The sequence below is a fragment of the Xyrauchen texanus genome, chromosome 37, assembly GCF_025860055.1.
Source record: "Xyrauchen texanus isolate HMW12.3.18 chromosome 37, RBS_HiC_50CHRs, whole genome shotgun sequence".
NCBI classification, from domain to species: domain Eukaryota; kingdom Metazoa; phylum Chordata; class Actinopteri; order Cypriniformes; family Catostomidae; genus Xyrauchen; species Xyrauchen texanus.
In genome coordinates, this window is record NC_068312.1 from 30,893,598 (window position 1) to 30,909,584 (window position 15,987).

Genomic DNA, 15,987 nt, shown 5'->3' on the forward strand with positions numbered 1-15,987 from the left:
TGAATGTCTCAACAGAAATCGAGACTCATCAGACCAGGCAACATTTTTCCAGTCTTCAACTGTCCAATTTTGGTGAGCTCTTGCAAATTGTAGCCTCTTTTTCCTATTTGTAGTGGAGATGAGTGGTACCGGTGGGGTCTTCTGCTGTTGTAGCCCATCCGCCTCAAGGTTGTGCGTGTTGTGGCTTCACAAATGCTTTGCTGCATACCTCAGTTGTAACGAGTGGTTATTTCAGGCAAAGTTGCTCTTCTATCAGCTTGAATCAGTCGGCCCATTCTCCTCTGACCTCTAGCATCAACAAGGCATTTTCGCCCACAGGACTGCTGCATACTGGATGTTTTTCCCTTTTCACACCATTCTTTGTAAACCCTAGAAATGGTTGTGTGTGAAAATCCCAGTAACTGAGCAGATTGTGAAATACTCAGACCGGCCCGTCTGGCACCAACAACCATGCCACGCTCAAAATTGCTTAAATCACCTTTCTTTCCCATTCTGACATTCAGTTTGGAGTCCAGGAGATTGTCTTGACCAGGACCACACCCCTGAATGCATTGAAGCAACTGCCATGTGATTGGTTGATTAGATAATTGCATTAATGAGAAATTGAACAGGTGTTCCTAATAATCCTTTAGGTGAATGTATATTGGTATTTTGTGCAGTAACATACTGTTCTAATTAGTACAAATAAATAAATAAGTTATATATGTATATATGTAGAGAGAGAGAGAGAGAGAGAGAGAGAGAGAGAGAGTTTATCATTATTATAAAAAAAAAAACCTCTTTGATCCAAAGACCTGAACACTTGAAGTTAGTTAAGTAGACAAATATAAATTACACTAGTTTACATGGACTTTACTATTTACTTGAACTTCACTATTAGTCTAAAATATAATAAAAATAAAATGTATATGTATATCCCTTTTTTATCTCCAAAAAGCAAGTATTTTTTCATACCTCTGTCAGGCTCCATCAGACTATTGGGGTGCAAATAGTTACTTTGTGTTTGTATTGCATGGTAAGAGGTGGATTTCTGTGTTTCTTATTTTGCTCTCATACCTCCTGCGTCCTTCTCCTTCCTCTGTAATACTCTATCTCTCTCTGTATGCCTCGTACAGTTTAAACTGAGCCTTTATACAGGAACATAAAGGAAACCAAACCCCCAGTATAAACCAGGAAACTCACTCACCTTGATTATCATTTCAAATGTGAAGACGCCAGTGAATACATAATCAAAATAGCGGAGCACCTATTGAGCACAAAGCACAGATAAAAATAAATAAATATATCAAATAATAAAAAAACAAGAATCATAGTTCTTTGGTATTGGCAAAAAGGCATAGTGAGAAAACAGCATGCCAGAGATTTAGATATTAAAGCTGTTTGTCACTGATTGCTAAATATGAACAAGTGAACAAGACAGAATGCTGCAGAATGAATATTCTCATGATCCCATGATGGATGTACTGATGACATCACAAAAGTGATATTACTCACACTGAATTGACAGTGATGTACCCAAGTTTGTAATGTAGAGGTTTCTTGGCATTCGTTGAATCGACAGTACAGTTCATAATTCATTTACATGCATACAAGATCACATCAACTCTTACTGTAACAGTCTTAGCCTGTAATTAGCTGTTGTGATTTATACAGTTGTGCTAGGGAAATTTAAAACCTGCAACTAAAATATCATTCTATTAGCTTGCAAACAATTCCAAACACTTCATGACCCTCAGGGAACATCATCGGGACCAATGGAACTCAAACACACCTGGATCCTGATTGTATTGGCTTTCTGTTGGATTTGTTGCCAAAAAAATAAAAAATATCACATAATCAGAAAGATATAAATGACCCTTCTCCTTTATTCTGCATATTGCAGAATAAAGGATAGATGATGCATTTGTAGTGAATAGAATAGATGTTGCATTTGTAGTGAAATTACATAATTTGTGAATCTGAGGAGTACATATTAATGTTAAAAGAAAAAACGCAAATTGTGATGTGAGTGTTTGACATAAGATTGTGTCATTATCGTAATGTGTAGAATAAGTGTTCATTATTATGCAATATTCACCTTTTGAGAATATTATTATGAATGCAACGGGTAACAAAATCCATGTGAAGATACTAAACGTTGTTTCAAAGGCCACGTCCACACCAATCAGTTTGAAAACTCAGCTTTTAGGTTTAGCAATGTAAGTTGTTTTGGAGAGTATTTTCAAAAGTCTCTATTTAGCTGGAGGAAAACAGGGTTCTAGTGTGTAAAAGAGGCGTAAACGTAGAGAAATCAATGCATTTTCAAACAAAAACGTGTTAGTGTGGGCATTGCGTAAGGTTCTTTAGATGCAATTAATAAAATATTAATGCAAGTGTACTTTAGAATGTTCGAGAACTACTGACTTATTTTCTTTTTTATCCGATACCAAGTATTCTCAAGGCCAATATCACTGATATCAATACTAATGCTGATACCTCTATTAAATTTAAAGTTCCCTGTCTGTCACTCACTTGACGTTGTGTCGATGAGTTGACACTAAGGGTCACTCCTGTGGAGCCCAGACATCTCTGATCTTGAGAGAAGGCCAATGAGAATTGGCGTGTGGACTTTGCATGCCACTCTCCCGGACATATGGGTATAAAAGGAGTGATGCTACACATCCTCTAGTTTCAACTCATCGACACAACTTTTCGTTTCCTCCATCAGGGAACGGAGGTTACATTAGTAACCGAGACGTTATCATTTCTAGGATTAAAATGTTTAATTTAAGCCATATAACATTATTATAGAGCCATGCTTTTATTATTTATTTAACTAGAATCATAGATAATAATCAATCATTTAACAACTTATAAAGTTTGATAGTGGTAACACTTTACAATAAGGTTCCATTTGCTAACATTAGTTAACAACATCAGTTAACATGAACTAACAATTAACAATATATTTTTTACATAATGTAATAATCTTTGTTAATGTTAGTTAATAAAATATTTTTTTTATTGTTAGTTCATGTTAGTTCATAGTACATTAACTAATGTTTACAAATGTATTAGTATATATTTTAATTAACAGTAACTAAGATTAATAAATGCTGTAAAAGTATTGTTCACTGTTAGTTCATGTTGACTTATGTTGTTAACTAATGTTAGCAAATGGAACCTTATTGTAAAGTGTTACTGTTATAGTTATATAAAATGCCCCAACAACCTAGAAAAAAAAAATCCTTAAAAAAATAAACATTTTCACCTATGAAGCTTAAGATATACATGAATGTTTATGCTAAATAAATAATAATATAATTAGTATTTAAAAATAGAAATAATATTTTTATGTGAGGTTTGATTTTCAATTAACAAATGTTTTGCAAATGGTCGCTGAATCCACAAATACTGTAAATTGAAGACTGACAGGTGGAGGGATATTCTTACTTTGTTCCTTTCTGAATTTGTGTTGACGGGGTCTTCGGCAGCCAAGGCAATGCTACTGGCGGCAATCACAAGAAGGATTGACATCTCGAAATAGCGAAGATTGACAATGTAGTGACAGACCCTGCGGACCCTGTGGAAGAGATGAGAAAGAGAGAGAAAGACAGACAGATGAAGTGCAAACAAATCTATAAAATATAGAATACAGCTGTGGCTCAACAAACGCCTAGACTTACGGGTTGTTGGGTTTGAAAATTAACATGCTGACAGGTGGAGGGCCTTTGGGTGCATTTGGGGTTTCCTCTTCTTCTTTCTCTGACTTTGAGGCCTCCACATCTTTGCTATTACCTGTAAAATACAGGTATTTGTATTAAAAAGCAGGACTTCATAGGATTTATATGATAAACTCAGTATGAATCACCAGGCTTACAACCTCCATTACATTTAACTAACATTTCACTAACAAGCAACTCATAACACACTACCTGTGTAAGATACTGTGCACTGTAGGTGTAAAATGTATCCAGATACGAAAAAGCTTATGCTATTTATCCTAATCGACTAAAACAACCTAAGTAACTTTTAAAATAATTTTTGCAGTTTCCCTGCTGAAAAGACCAGCACAGCTGCATGCATGTTTTTTGAGTGCTGGTTTTTCCTCGAGGATTTTAAGCAGGCTTAAATGTGCTGTAAGCAGTTGCATACATTTTGCTAACTTGCATCATTTTGCTTACTTGAACCACTCGCTCACCTCTGTCATCAAAACTGAACACTCAAAATAACTGACAGATATAAAGCATTTGTGATTGGTTAGTTTTCTGACTGGCCGCCCCATGACTCAGTTTATGCTGTTTACTACTTCAGTAATATCTGTTGCACTAGAGAAAAAAAATCACATAAACCACCTTAAACTAAATTAACATGCAAGATTACCTTGGAGTAGCAGAGCCATGCTGTTCACCAACAAAAATGGTCAACCAGCATGGCCTTCATGGTGAAGGTGGTTGACAATTTTTGCTAGTGAACAGCATGGCTCTGCTGGCCCATTCAGACTGTCTGAAGGAGCGTGGAAATGCATGCTGGTCTAAACTGGTGTTATCAGAGGGGTTATCAGGGGTGCAGGGATTTTCAAACCCGTTATCGAGGTCAACTCCATGGATGGCTGAGTGTCTGTCACTTCTATGAAGATGCTGGTGTTGAGGGAGGACTTATCCTGGTTCAAGGATCCGTGGTTGTTATTTTCAGTCTCACCGGCACTCTTAGTGGCCTGTGGGGACTGCTGGGGTGTGTTGTCAGTGAGCTGTAGTGTTGCAGGTTCTGAGTCCTGGGGCTGGTTTTTGCGGGGGGAATTGATGGGTGGTTTAGGCTCTGAGGATTCAGAGCAGTCTGGTTTGTTCTGCCTGTAGAAGGGGAGATGTTAATGGCAGTATTTCTCTCTCCAGACTCTCAACAAGGAATTTTGTGCACTATGCAAAAACAAACAAACAAACAAATTCTTAAGCATCATAACCAGCCTGCCACAGTAAAATTGTGTTTGGGGCAGGATTATCTGTTTGTCCAACCATGAAAGACGGGGTGAGTTGTCGGGAAACCTGTTTGAAAAATTCATTATTTTTGCAATTTCATTTGGTGATGCTAGTGGCGTACAAATTACACACTTCAGCTTTAAGTTCAAAGTGTGTGTTTTTTGTGGACAAACGGGAGTGGGAGTGGGAGACACTCTAATGTAGTGTAGAGTCATGTCAGATGGCAGTATGGCAAGCCTACGTGAACTAGCCTTTGGTAGTGTTTTACTTTAAAAAAACAAAAATGATTGTGTAAATTTGTATTTTTTTGTAACTTTTTCTTGTAACTTTATGATCTCCTAATCATCACCTACTTAAATTGTTAAATTGTCTATATTCTTCAACGTGCATAAAAAAACAATAAATAATTAAATAGCTTTGCATCACCTATGATCAATCACTCTGTTGTCTGAACTGATCTCTCCATCATTCTTTGACTCCTTCTCTTCTCCCTCATTCTCGAGCCTCTGTTCTCGGCTGTCAACACCACCATCTCCTTGTTGTGCTTCCTTTTCTCTAGTGTCTAGCTGTGAATCGCGGTGGCGTGGCCGTCTGGGCCTGGGCCCCATATCAGGGGTCAGCATGTCTCCCATCGCAGGAGGCCTGTACTTGCGCACCGCTCGCTGTCGCCTATTCCCCTTCAGTCTGGGGCAATGGTTATTGGTGTCCTCTGTTGAGGTTTTTGATTCAGATGGCTCTGTTAGGGGTAGATTTAGCATTACTGGAGGCTCAGGGAGGGATATGTCCACATGCATGTGAGGCTCCGGTATTGGAATAGCCAAAGGCGGTTCCGGAATAGGGATGGACAAAGCTTGTTCATCCATGGGCATGTCCATAGGCATGGGAGGCTCTAAGGTGGTCTCCAGCATGGTGGTGGTTGTTGTGGACTCAATGGCTCCATGCTTGCTGTCAGACGGGGACATCCCAGGCTTCCGGTGGTGGCAGTCGGGTGGTCCATCCTGCTCCTCGCTCGGGCTGCTGAAAAGGATCTCGCGGCTGGACATCTGCCTGTGTCGCCGCAGCTGGCTGGTCCTCTGCTCCCAGACTGACATGGTCAACCTTCTACTCCTCTCTCTCCTGGACATGAAAGAGTTAGAGGCATTGAGTGGAGGAGCATCAGCGATGCTCTCAGAATCCTCAAAGGAGTAAGCCGCGCGGCTCCGGTGAATTGCACGCTTCCTATACAGGTAGGGCCTCCTCCTCCTCCTGACAAGAATAAAAGAAAGGACACACAATAAGCCAGTATGACAATCAATGTATTTCAACAGTCATGCCATAACCATTTTTAATATTACACAGAAATCATTAATATGTACATTTTCGTTGGTAAACAGTGAAACAACAAAACCCTTTCTACTCTACTGAAAAGACCAGCTTAGACCAGTGGTACCCAACATTTTTTGCATTGTTTTTTGTACAGAAGTAAAGGAAAATGTAATTAAAGGAATATTCCAGGTTCAATACAAGTTAAGCTCAATCTACAGAATTTGTGGCATAATATTGATTACCACAAAATTTCATTTTGACTTACCCCTCGTTTTATTGATGATTTTAGTGTGATCAATTTACTAACTAACCTTTTCTGTGTAAAGATATATCCAATTTTACAACTTCATTTCCATAACAATGTAATGTCAACAAAACCAAAAATGACTGTTAAATTACAATTTAAAAACTTTACAGCTCAAATTTTTTTTAACAGAATAATTAATTAAGTGCTTTTCAAAAATTTTAAGTTTCATATTTCTGCCTTTAAACCCTCCAAAAATTGGCCGCATTTACTTCCACTGTAAGTGCCTCACTGTACACTTGATTTTTGCTTTTTTAAAGGAAAAATATATATATATTTTTTTCATCATTAATCAACATTATGCCACAAATGCTGTCAATTGATTTTAACCTGTTTCGAATCCAGAATATTCCTTAAAAAATCTAACAATTACAAATTATTTTAAAGCCATTAACTTCCAATAATATGCAATATTAACATGTTATACAGTAGACTGAATATGAAAAATGACTTTTTAGATGTTCATTGTCTTTATAATTTGAGCGTTTGGTTTCTAAATGTCTCTTGAATTTCAGTTTAATACTGTAAGCAGGCAATCATTTACTACACAAAAAACTGTAGTTGTCACAATCCAACACTCTTGCATTTAACATATTTTCTTTTGACATCAACAACAAAAGATATGGAACGTGTTTCAAACTCCCTTGTAAGAGTTGATATGCCTAATTAATGTGCTACCCTTACACGATAATATAGTAAGTTGCATTTTATTATTTACCATTAGCTTTAATTTTTCCACACTGTTAATGACTTTATTAGAACAAACATTTTTACCCATTTCTTTGTCTCAACCCACCAGTTGAGACCACTGGATTAGACCATTAAATGAACTGAATTGAATTGAATCCACTGTTGTTAAAAGCTTGATGATCAAGGATATTTTACTGGTTAAGCAGCACATGCTGGGGACCAGAGTACAAAGCATAACATGATGGTAACCAGGTATAAAGGTCCATTCAGCAGGGTAGAAATTACCTAAAGTGAGTTTTTGCACCAATTAAAATTAAATATCTGTGGTCAATATCTTAATAATTAATGTATGCATCTGTAACAAGTACATTTGGTAGATAGGATCAGAAATTCAGTTCTGTGACTGTTTCTTTGTGACTGGAATTCATGGTCCAGCTTGTTAGGATAGCAGAGATGGAAACTGGATAGAGTTGTGACATCAAAGTGAAAAACAAAACAGCAAAACTTGTAACGAGTGCAAGAAATATTATTGTAGGAAACTGACAAATCAAATGCCAACCAAAGATTACATTTAAAAATGTGAAATCAGACTTAAGATAAAGATGGCAGAACAGAAAACTTCACAGAGATAGGAAAATTAGGCAGTGCAGAATGTTAAAATTGGAATAAACAGACTATTACTTACTGGCACTTGTACTCTTGTGTGGTCCGTGTAATCAATGAGCAATTGGTTGAAAACAAGACATTAGTGCTTTCGAGAACAGAGACAAAACAAGCCAAGCATCACAGCCCAAAAAAATCAAGGACTAAAATTTAGACAAACATATTTTTAGGGGGTTTGTTACTCTACGTGCCAATGAACACGTGCCCTAATTACAGGGTTCCCAATCTTTTTGATCAATTGATTTCTATGACTTTTCCACAATCTTTCCATCCATTTGTGATTAACGGATAGGACTTTTTAAAAATAATTTAAGACTTAATTCAAACCATTTGAGAAAGGGTTTGACAGATACATTGAAAAGATCAGACTCATAAGAATAATTTGCCAACAAATTGGACATCACTACGGCTTGCGTGCATGTTTTACTCTACACAAGAGCAATATAGAGCCAATGAAATATTTCAGAGCACAGTCTAACTAGATAAAATTATATTGCCAAAAATAAAATCCATGATTTTTAAGATTTTAACAATTTCCATGAATTTTCTAGGCCTAGGATAGTTTAAAATTCCCTGATATTTACTGGTTTTCCAAGCAACAATCAATTGCTATGTGATACAATCACAGCCAATCAGAAGATGTTTGATGTTTAATGCACAGTAGAGGAGCAGGATCTTGGACCAATTTCACAGTGTGTGGGACTACCCAGCAGAAACAGAATCCAAGCAACTATCAAAATGCCATGTAGTTGCTAGTCCCGGTCGCATCTTGTAAGGAAGAAAAGTCTGATTAACATGGAAGTTATTTTGAAATGCTTGTCGTTTTATTGTGTCACGCCTGGTCGGGACATTTTACATTATACTTATGCTGTAATTAACAATAGTATAAAACGTTTTGGGCTGTGTAGCATAGCAGCAAAGCGTCACATGACAACATGATGGTAGATATATTACATCAGAAGCAACAAATACAGTACTTTGGACATTTTTTGGAATGTTAAGACAGTAAGAAACATGGCACAGATATAAACATATATAAATGGAGTCAAAATGCATAAGCACACATCTTTAGAGAAAGAGAAAGCACCCTGAATCATTTCTTTTGTAGTCTACAAGTCACATTTCTCAGGGAAGACACCCATAACTGTCATGCTAATTGTAGACATGCAGAGTTTTCAAGCAGTTTCGGACATGCTGCAACTTCTTTTGTTTAACTTTGAAGTAAACATGCAAGATCCAAATGCCACAAGCCACAATTTCCAGTCTGAGTTCACTGACAAAGTGCGACCGGCTCTCACATTATCTCCCAAAATGCAGTAGAGAAGAGACCCTGTGGTATTCACATCATCCCAAGGTGTTCTGACAACGGCATGGTCTGCAGTGCCTCATATAAAACATATTTTCTGGGGTTTGATTTCAGTATTTGTCCTGCAGGCATGTATTAAATACATTTGTACCCAAATAAATACAATTTCTGAATTATTGAATCACTCATTTTAAACCCGTATGACTTCGTCTCTTCCATGGAAAACAAAAGGGCTTTGTTCACACTGCTGGGAAAATCAGATTTCTTCTCAAATCATATTTTTTGAGTCTGACTGTACAAACTGCAAGTTATTTGTAGCCATTTCAGAATTGTTCTGTTTAGACTGCAGTTGTATTTGCTAGCACATCCACATTAGTTGTCATAGTAAGGATGCATCTTGTGTAGGTTCACCATGCGTGAGACTTTGGCAATTGATATTTTGCCATGATTATGTTTTTCACGAGGGGAGTCACCAAATAAGAATATATTAATCACAGACAATGGCTTAAAACATGAGAAAGGTGGCATTTGCAACGTTTGTTGCTGCTAGGGTTGACAACTCTCCTGCTTTAGCTGGTACATCCCATATTTTGGCCAAAGATATGATGTCCCGTATGGGATGCCTATTGTCCTCTAATTTTGGAGGTAGTGAAACGTACCATATTGAAGGCTTTGTTTCACATCCTTAGTGGAAAAATTCTCAAAGATTCTGACAGTTTGTGACAGTTTCAGAGGGCTGTAAGGTGCAATAAAACATTCATTTTAAAATATGTTTTATTTAAAAGTGCCCTATGAAGGCATCATTCATTGGAACACACTATATGGCTTCTTGTAACAAAACCTGACGTAACAACACACGAGGCACAACGAATTATGAAAAAAACCCCAACATGAAATCCGATCTGACTGTTCAGACTGAAACACTTTCAAAATAGTATTTTAATCAGATTTTAAACCACGGTGGTGCAGCGGTTAGCACTGTCGCCTCACAGCAAAAAGGTCGTGGTTCAAACCCTGGTTGCCCCGGCCTTTCTGTGTGGAGTTTGCATGTTCTCCCCGTGTCTGCATGGGTTCTCTCCGGGTACTCCGGCTTCCTCCCACCATCCAAAAGACATGCAGGCTAGGTTAATTGGTGTCTCCAAAAAAAAAAATTGCCCTAGGTGTGGATGTGGATGTGGAGGTGAGTGTGAGTGTATGTCTGTCTATGTGTGGCCCTGTGATGGACTGGTGACCTGTCCAGGGTGTCCCCCGCCTTTCGCCCAATGTTAGCTGGGATAGGCTCCAGCCCCCCGCGACCCTGTACACAGGATAAGCGGTTGACGATGGATGGATGGCATTTTTACACAACAAATATCTAAATGGATTTCAGTCAAATTAGATTTTTTTTTTTGCTATGTAATTATAGCCCAGAATAAATTTAGAAAAATGTGCTGGCCGCTCTTTTCCATGCAACTGCAATCAATGTAGACTAGAGCTATTCAGCTTTTAAAAACGATGTAACAGAATCATAATATCATAAAAGTGTTCCATATAAATCATGTGCCATCAGCTGAAGTCATCTGATAACTTTACATTAGAAAAAGACTGATATTTAAGTTGTTATTCACTGAAAATCTTGACATCCCCCTAGATTTCCTTGGGGTGTTCATGACAGAAGTAGCCATGTGAAATTCATGAAAGAATAATTCTGTTGATTTGGATGTTTTAAATTAATCATTTGATCCGGTTGAACAAAACCAGTCTGAAAGATTTTTTCCACGATTGGGACATTGATAAGAACATCTGAATGGAGAGCTAGATTTGTCAAGATTAAAAAATATTTTTTTGTTTTTATGTCCTTTTTGAAGTTTTATAGCTCCATTCCCCATTAATTGAAATTGCACAAAATAATAATAATTAATTATTCATTATTATTTTGTGTTTCAACGAAGAAAGAGAGTCATACGAGTCTGGAACAACATGAGGGTGAGTGAATGATGCATTTATTAATTTCTCTATAATGACATAGCCTCTTATTAGGTACTGTAACCTAATTAGGTTATTAGGTATTGTAAATTGTGAGCATATCCAAAATAAATAAATAAATAAGAAAATAAACACTGTATAGGGCATAAAGACACTTGTCAAATTTTGAAAACCTTTTACATTTCTTGACTGACAACTTCATTTTGGCTCAGCTTACTAAAAATATTTATTTTCCTTTATGGCAACAGAACATGCTGCGACTGGATCCATAGACCTCCATATTTCCCCTCCAGCATGAAACAGGTTATTTGCATGTGCACTCAAATCATCGTACAAAAATCACAAAGTTCTACAGTGACCGCAGTATGTACGTATCTGCATTATGCTATGTCAAGGAAAAAGAGAATCAAAAATGGGCCAACATGAGCTTCCAAACCATCTATGATCAATCAAGAGATGTAAAGGTGAGTGGACTGTCACACCAAAAACACACTAGACTGTCATCCCAAACTTGCACATGCTCAATTCCAGGTATCTTGCATCACATCCATGCAGTGTTAAAGGGATGGTTGATCCAAAAATGAAAATTCTGTCATCATGTACTCACCCACATGCTGTTCCAAACCAGTATGATTGTCTTATTTAGAACATGAAGGAAGTTAGGCAGAATGTTTGGTCACTTTTAGTCACTTTCATTATTTGGTAAAAAGATGCAATGAAAATAAATGGTAACTCATTTTCTAATATCTCTTTTTGTGTTCCATGTAGGATATGAAGTCATCACAACAACAAGTTTGGAACAACATGAGGGTGAGCAAACAAGGATGGAATTTTCATTTTAGGTTGAACTATCCCTTTAAATTCCCAAAAATATAGGAAGGTGCATCAGTGTATGCTTTTAAGTAAAACTCAGATAATGGAAAACATATGATTCATATTTTTAGCCATTAGGTTACGGATTCTCTCTTATGTTTTGAGATTAAAGGTGCTGTAAGATTTTAGCGTTCAGAGGCGATCACATGAGCCACTGAATTAGCCAGTCCCCTCATTCCAAAACCCTGCCCTCCACAGATAATTTTGAGACCAAAACCGAGCAAAAGAGTAGCATTGTTTTTTGCTGTAGCTGTCAAATTCAAAAGCAGCACAGTAGTGCCCCCAAATAACAAACATTATGAATCATAGCCTCAATAATCCACTTCAAATACAACCACTATTAGAACGAGCAAAATTATTGACTGGTGAAAAGCGTCAATGTTCACAGCTCGCAGACCCATTTTGTTTAGGTTTTTTGTTTGTTTACAAAGTCTACAACTGTCACAGAGACTGGTGAGATATCTCAGGACACTTATTTCATTAATATCATTTAGAGAGTAGGAACATGTTTTGCATACTTTTCCATGAAAAAAAAAATTGCTTACAGCACATATAAGGCGAGCTAGATGGCACTCCACTGTTCTTACCAAAAATAATATATGTAAATCCAGGCTGACCGATGTAAAGGCATTAAATATTCTCCTTTTAATGGCAACAAAGCTGTCTCTATGACAACATAATAGACTCATCCCTGAGTAGGCTGGGAAGCCTGCCGGTTGCTATGACAACTTGGTGTTGATTTTGAAGCATCTTATCGTGCTTTAAGAATAAAGGGCCTCCCAAAATCACAATGCAATATATCAACGAGGACATTGTGTATAACCCACAATGCTGGTTAGCACATTTTAACAATTTTGTTTGCCAAGTAATTGTCTTGATCTGTCTTTTTTTTAAATAGCTTTAAAAGCCTCCAAGTTGAAATGCTAGTTGTTGTCTTTCAGCTAAAATCTGCAGGCCATTAAATCAAACCAATTTTGTGCAGCTTATTTTGAGTCATTGTTTATGGTACACATGACATCCACTTCTTGACTTCAAGGGAATAGAATGAAAGAAATATCTAAAGAACCAAAGACTTCACCAAGTATTTAAATACTGTGGCAACCTTACAAAAATGCTTGTGCACCTAGGTCAATTTGGACAGATATTAAAGCTTGAAATTCCTACAGGTATAGGTTGGCAACCATGCCAATTTTGATTTCTCCAAAACATTTGAATCCAGCCTAAAATAAAACTTACAGACAAGAGACTGCTGTTAGTAGTATTAGTTAGCATCTCTGTGATAGAACGAACATAACAGGCGAGGATGTACTTGGTTTACTTACTCTGAGGACATAAACGAGGACATGGGCCCAATTGCTTTGGCTTTCTGCAGAGCATGTTTCTGATTGAATGCAGCCTCTTCCTCCTCCTCATCCTTTGGAATAGCAAGGCTATGTATCATTCAATTGCATTACTTAACTTTTAGTTTGTGAGATTTAAATAACTTTGAGCTGGATATACCTTTGTAAGCTCCTGGGCATTGGCCAAGTTGTCGACAGCGATAGCTAAGAAGACATTGAGAAGTGTATCTGACAATTTTGTCAAGGACTTTGACTCAAAACAAGCACTATGCAGCAACAATCACACACTGTAAACTAAGAAGAAATAAATCAACTAAGCATATTAATAATCCAAAAGAGAGCTTGGAAATGCCAAGACACAGAGCAGTTTTCTTTTCTAATATAAAGATTTCCAATTGAAATAGAAAGTTGGGGCTGGATGTATCAGTTGGCTCCTTTTTTATTGGCAAAAGCCTTTAGTTTACATCACAGCCATGAACTATGATGTGCTACATACTAGGGGAAGAAGACATTCTCATTCCAGAGAGTACTTTTGGATGACAATTTTAATAAGGCCCAGAGTGTAAGCATTATTTACATTTTGCATTATACATATTTTATTGGTCTGCATTCCTGGAAGAGAAATGTTGTCAATTTTCAATGAAAATATCTGCTAAAAGAGAATTTTGGCAATGTTTAGGATTACACTATCATTTAAATGGTCTCAAACCCAATACACATGGACTAAAAGCCACAAAACAATTTTTTTTGTTATTTAAAATAATAATAATAATAATAATAGGTAACTTATGTGAAGCTTTAAAGAATATGAATAGATTTTTTTTAACAAAAAAATAAAAAATGATTTGAGACATTCCTTAAAATCATTAAGGATACAATTTCCAAACAGAGTCAGGACAATGAAGTAGACAGACGACCACATCCCTGACTTGACACCACCTTGAGACCGTATGCCATTGTACATGACTTCATTCCAGTCCTCACCAGTGAGAATCTACAAGGAATGTGAATTTATTACTATTATTTACATTTCAGGGTATATAATTTTTTTTTTTTGTGCTGCACTACTGCAATTTCTTGTATTTACTACCTAATTAAGAACTAGAAGGCATAGGGTCCGATTTGTGACAAACAGGCATATTCAATAGTAATACTGTGCTCTAGTCCTAATTTTCTATCTGAATCAAAATTAATGCAATACATGCATATATTTTGCATAATTAATTAGCTGTCTGTCATCTTAGCCATATACTGACATATATTGAGTCATACATTATACTCAGACAATAACTGGTTTAAGTCTTACTTGAAACACTGTCATGATAGCTGCTGGAAAAGTGTCAAAATTAGTGGGTGTGTAGTCTTCAAAAATAAACCTGTGGAGAGAAAAAAGAAAATGTGACATCTGTGTGCAAGCCAATTTATTGAATATGAGTCTAACCAGGTTCCTGAATAATACATGATTTGCTTTTCACTGAATGGAGAACCTGATCAATCTGCTTTTGCTTTTGAACACCTGTCACATAGAGTTATGGTTTCACTCCAAGTATTGCATTTTAGCATGAAATTTATTGCCAGTGGTCTGGTGGATTGATACACTTTGTTGTTGAGTCAAAAGTGAATCAGTTGACTGATGATTTTATTGTGTTATTGCATGTGGCAAGCCAGCCATACACAATTCTTTGTCACCATTAGAAATCGCAATCACCAGATCACTTCCACAAGAGTATTATTTTGTTTCATTCACTTTAATTCATACATGTAATGTATCATGTAAATTCCCTCCAGAACTGGTGTCGGTTGAGTGCACTTGAGATTAATGTGAATAAAACAAAATAATTAGTTGTTACTAATTAAGTAAGAAGCAGGAAATCTATGAACAACTAGAACCTTTAAAACTTGGTGCACTCCCTGTAGAATTAGTTCCCTGTCTGTCACTCACTCGACATTGTGTCGATGTAGTGACACTAGAGGTTCCCTCTTGAGAGCCGCAATCACCTTTGCTTAATTCAGAAAAGGCCAATGAAAATTGGCGTGTGGAATTTGCAAGGAGATAGCATCCACCACTCATTCAGACTTGTTCTTCAGAGCCAAGCCCACATGTGTATTCGCTTTACGTCACATGTGTGTCACCTCGCTATTTGTTGCTGGAATTACGGTGCACCCATGCACAGTCGAGTGTTGTGCTTCCCCTGGGCTATTCGGCTGAGTCTACAGGTGTAAAAAGATTATATTCAAACGAGCATATTTTCTCTTGCACAAAGATGGTGTGGCTGTTATCTCTCCCCACCGGATGGCCACGAAATCTGTCTCGAGTGCTTGGGTCACCAGCACGCCGAGCCAGCTTTTGTGGAGGGGGTCATGTTCTCACTGTGTTGCAGTCGCGGCTCTCTACCTTCATCGTGAAGCAGAGAGCCACCGCGACTCACGGCTGCACCCTGCCCCGGTGCCCTTCTTCCCGGAAGTGCACGATGAGCTCACGAAGTCATGGAAGGCACACTTTAAATACTCTCTGCCCATACACGCTTTGCGGGCTCGTCCACCCTGACTACCCTCGACAGTAGAGTGGCTAAGGGATATGTTGAG

The 15,987-nt window shown here is 37.4% G+C and overlaps 1 protein-coding gene across 1 annotated transcript in view; it reads right to left on the bottom strand.

The window, feature by feature from the left end:
- Positions 1 to 15,987, bottom strand: part of LOC127630869 (voltage-dependent R-type calcium channel subunit alpha-1E) — a 165,098-nt gene that overhangs the window by 32,347 nt on the left and 116,764 nt on the right. The window contains exons 16-24 of the mRNA XM_052108708.1: positions 14,708 to 14,777; positions 14,278 to 14,395; positions 13,562 to 13,629; positions 13,384 to 13,475; positions 5,382 to 6,200; positions 4,564 to 4,829; positions 3,666 to 3,777; positions 3,433 to 3,562; positions 1,187 to 1,246 (exon numbers count right to left, since the gene is read on the bottom strand). Coding sequence (XP_051964668.1) covers positions 1,187 to 1,246; positions 3,433 to 3,562; positions 3,666 to 3,777; positions 4,564 to 4,829; positions 5,382 to 6,200; positions 13,384 to 13,475; positions 13,562 to 13,629; positions 14,278 to 14,395; positions 14,708 to 14,777 — 1,735 coding nt within the window. The remainder of the gene's footprint in view (positions 1 to 1,186; positions 1,247 to 3,432; positions 3,563 to 3,665; positions 3,778 to 4,563; positions 4,830 to 5,381; positions 6,201 to 13,383; positions 13,476 to 13,561; positions 13,630 to 14,277; positions 14,396 to 14,707; positions 14,778 to 15,987) is intronic.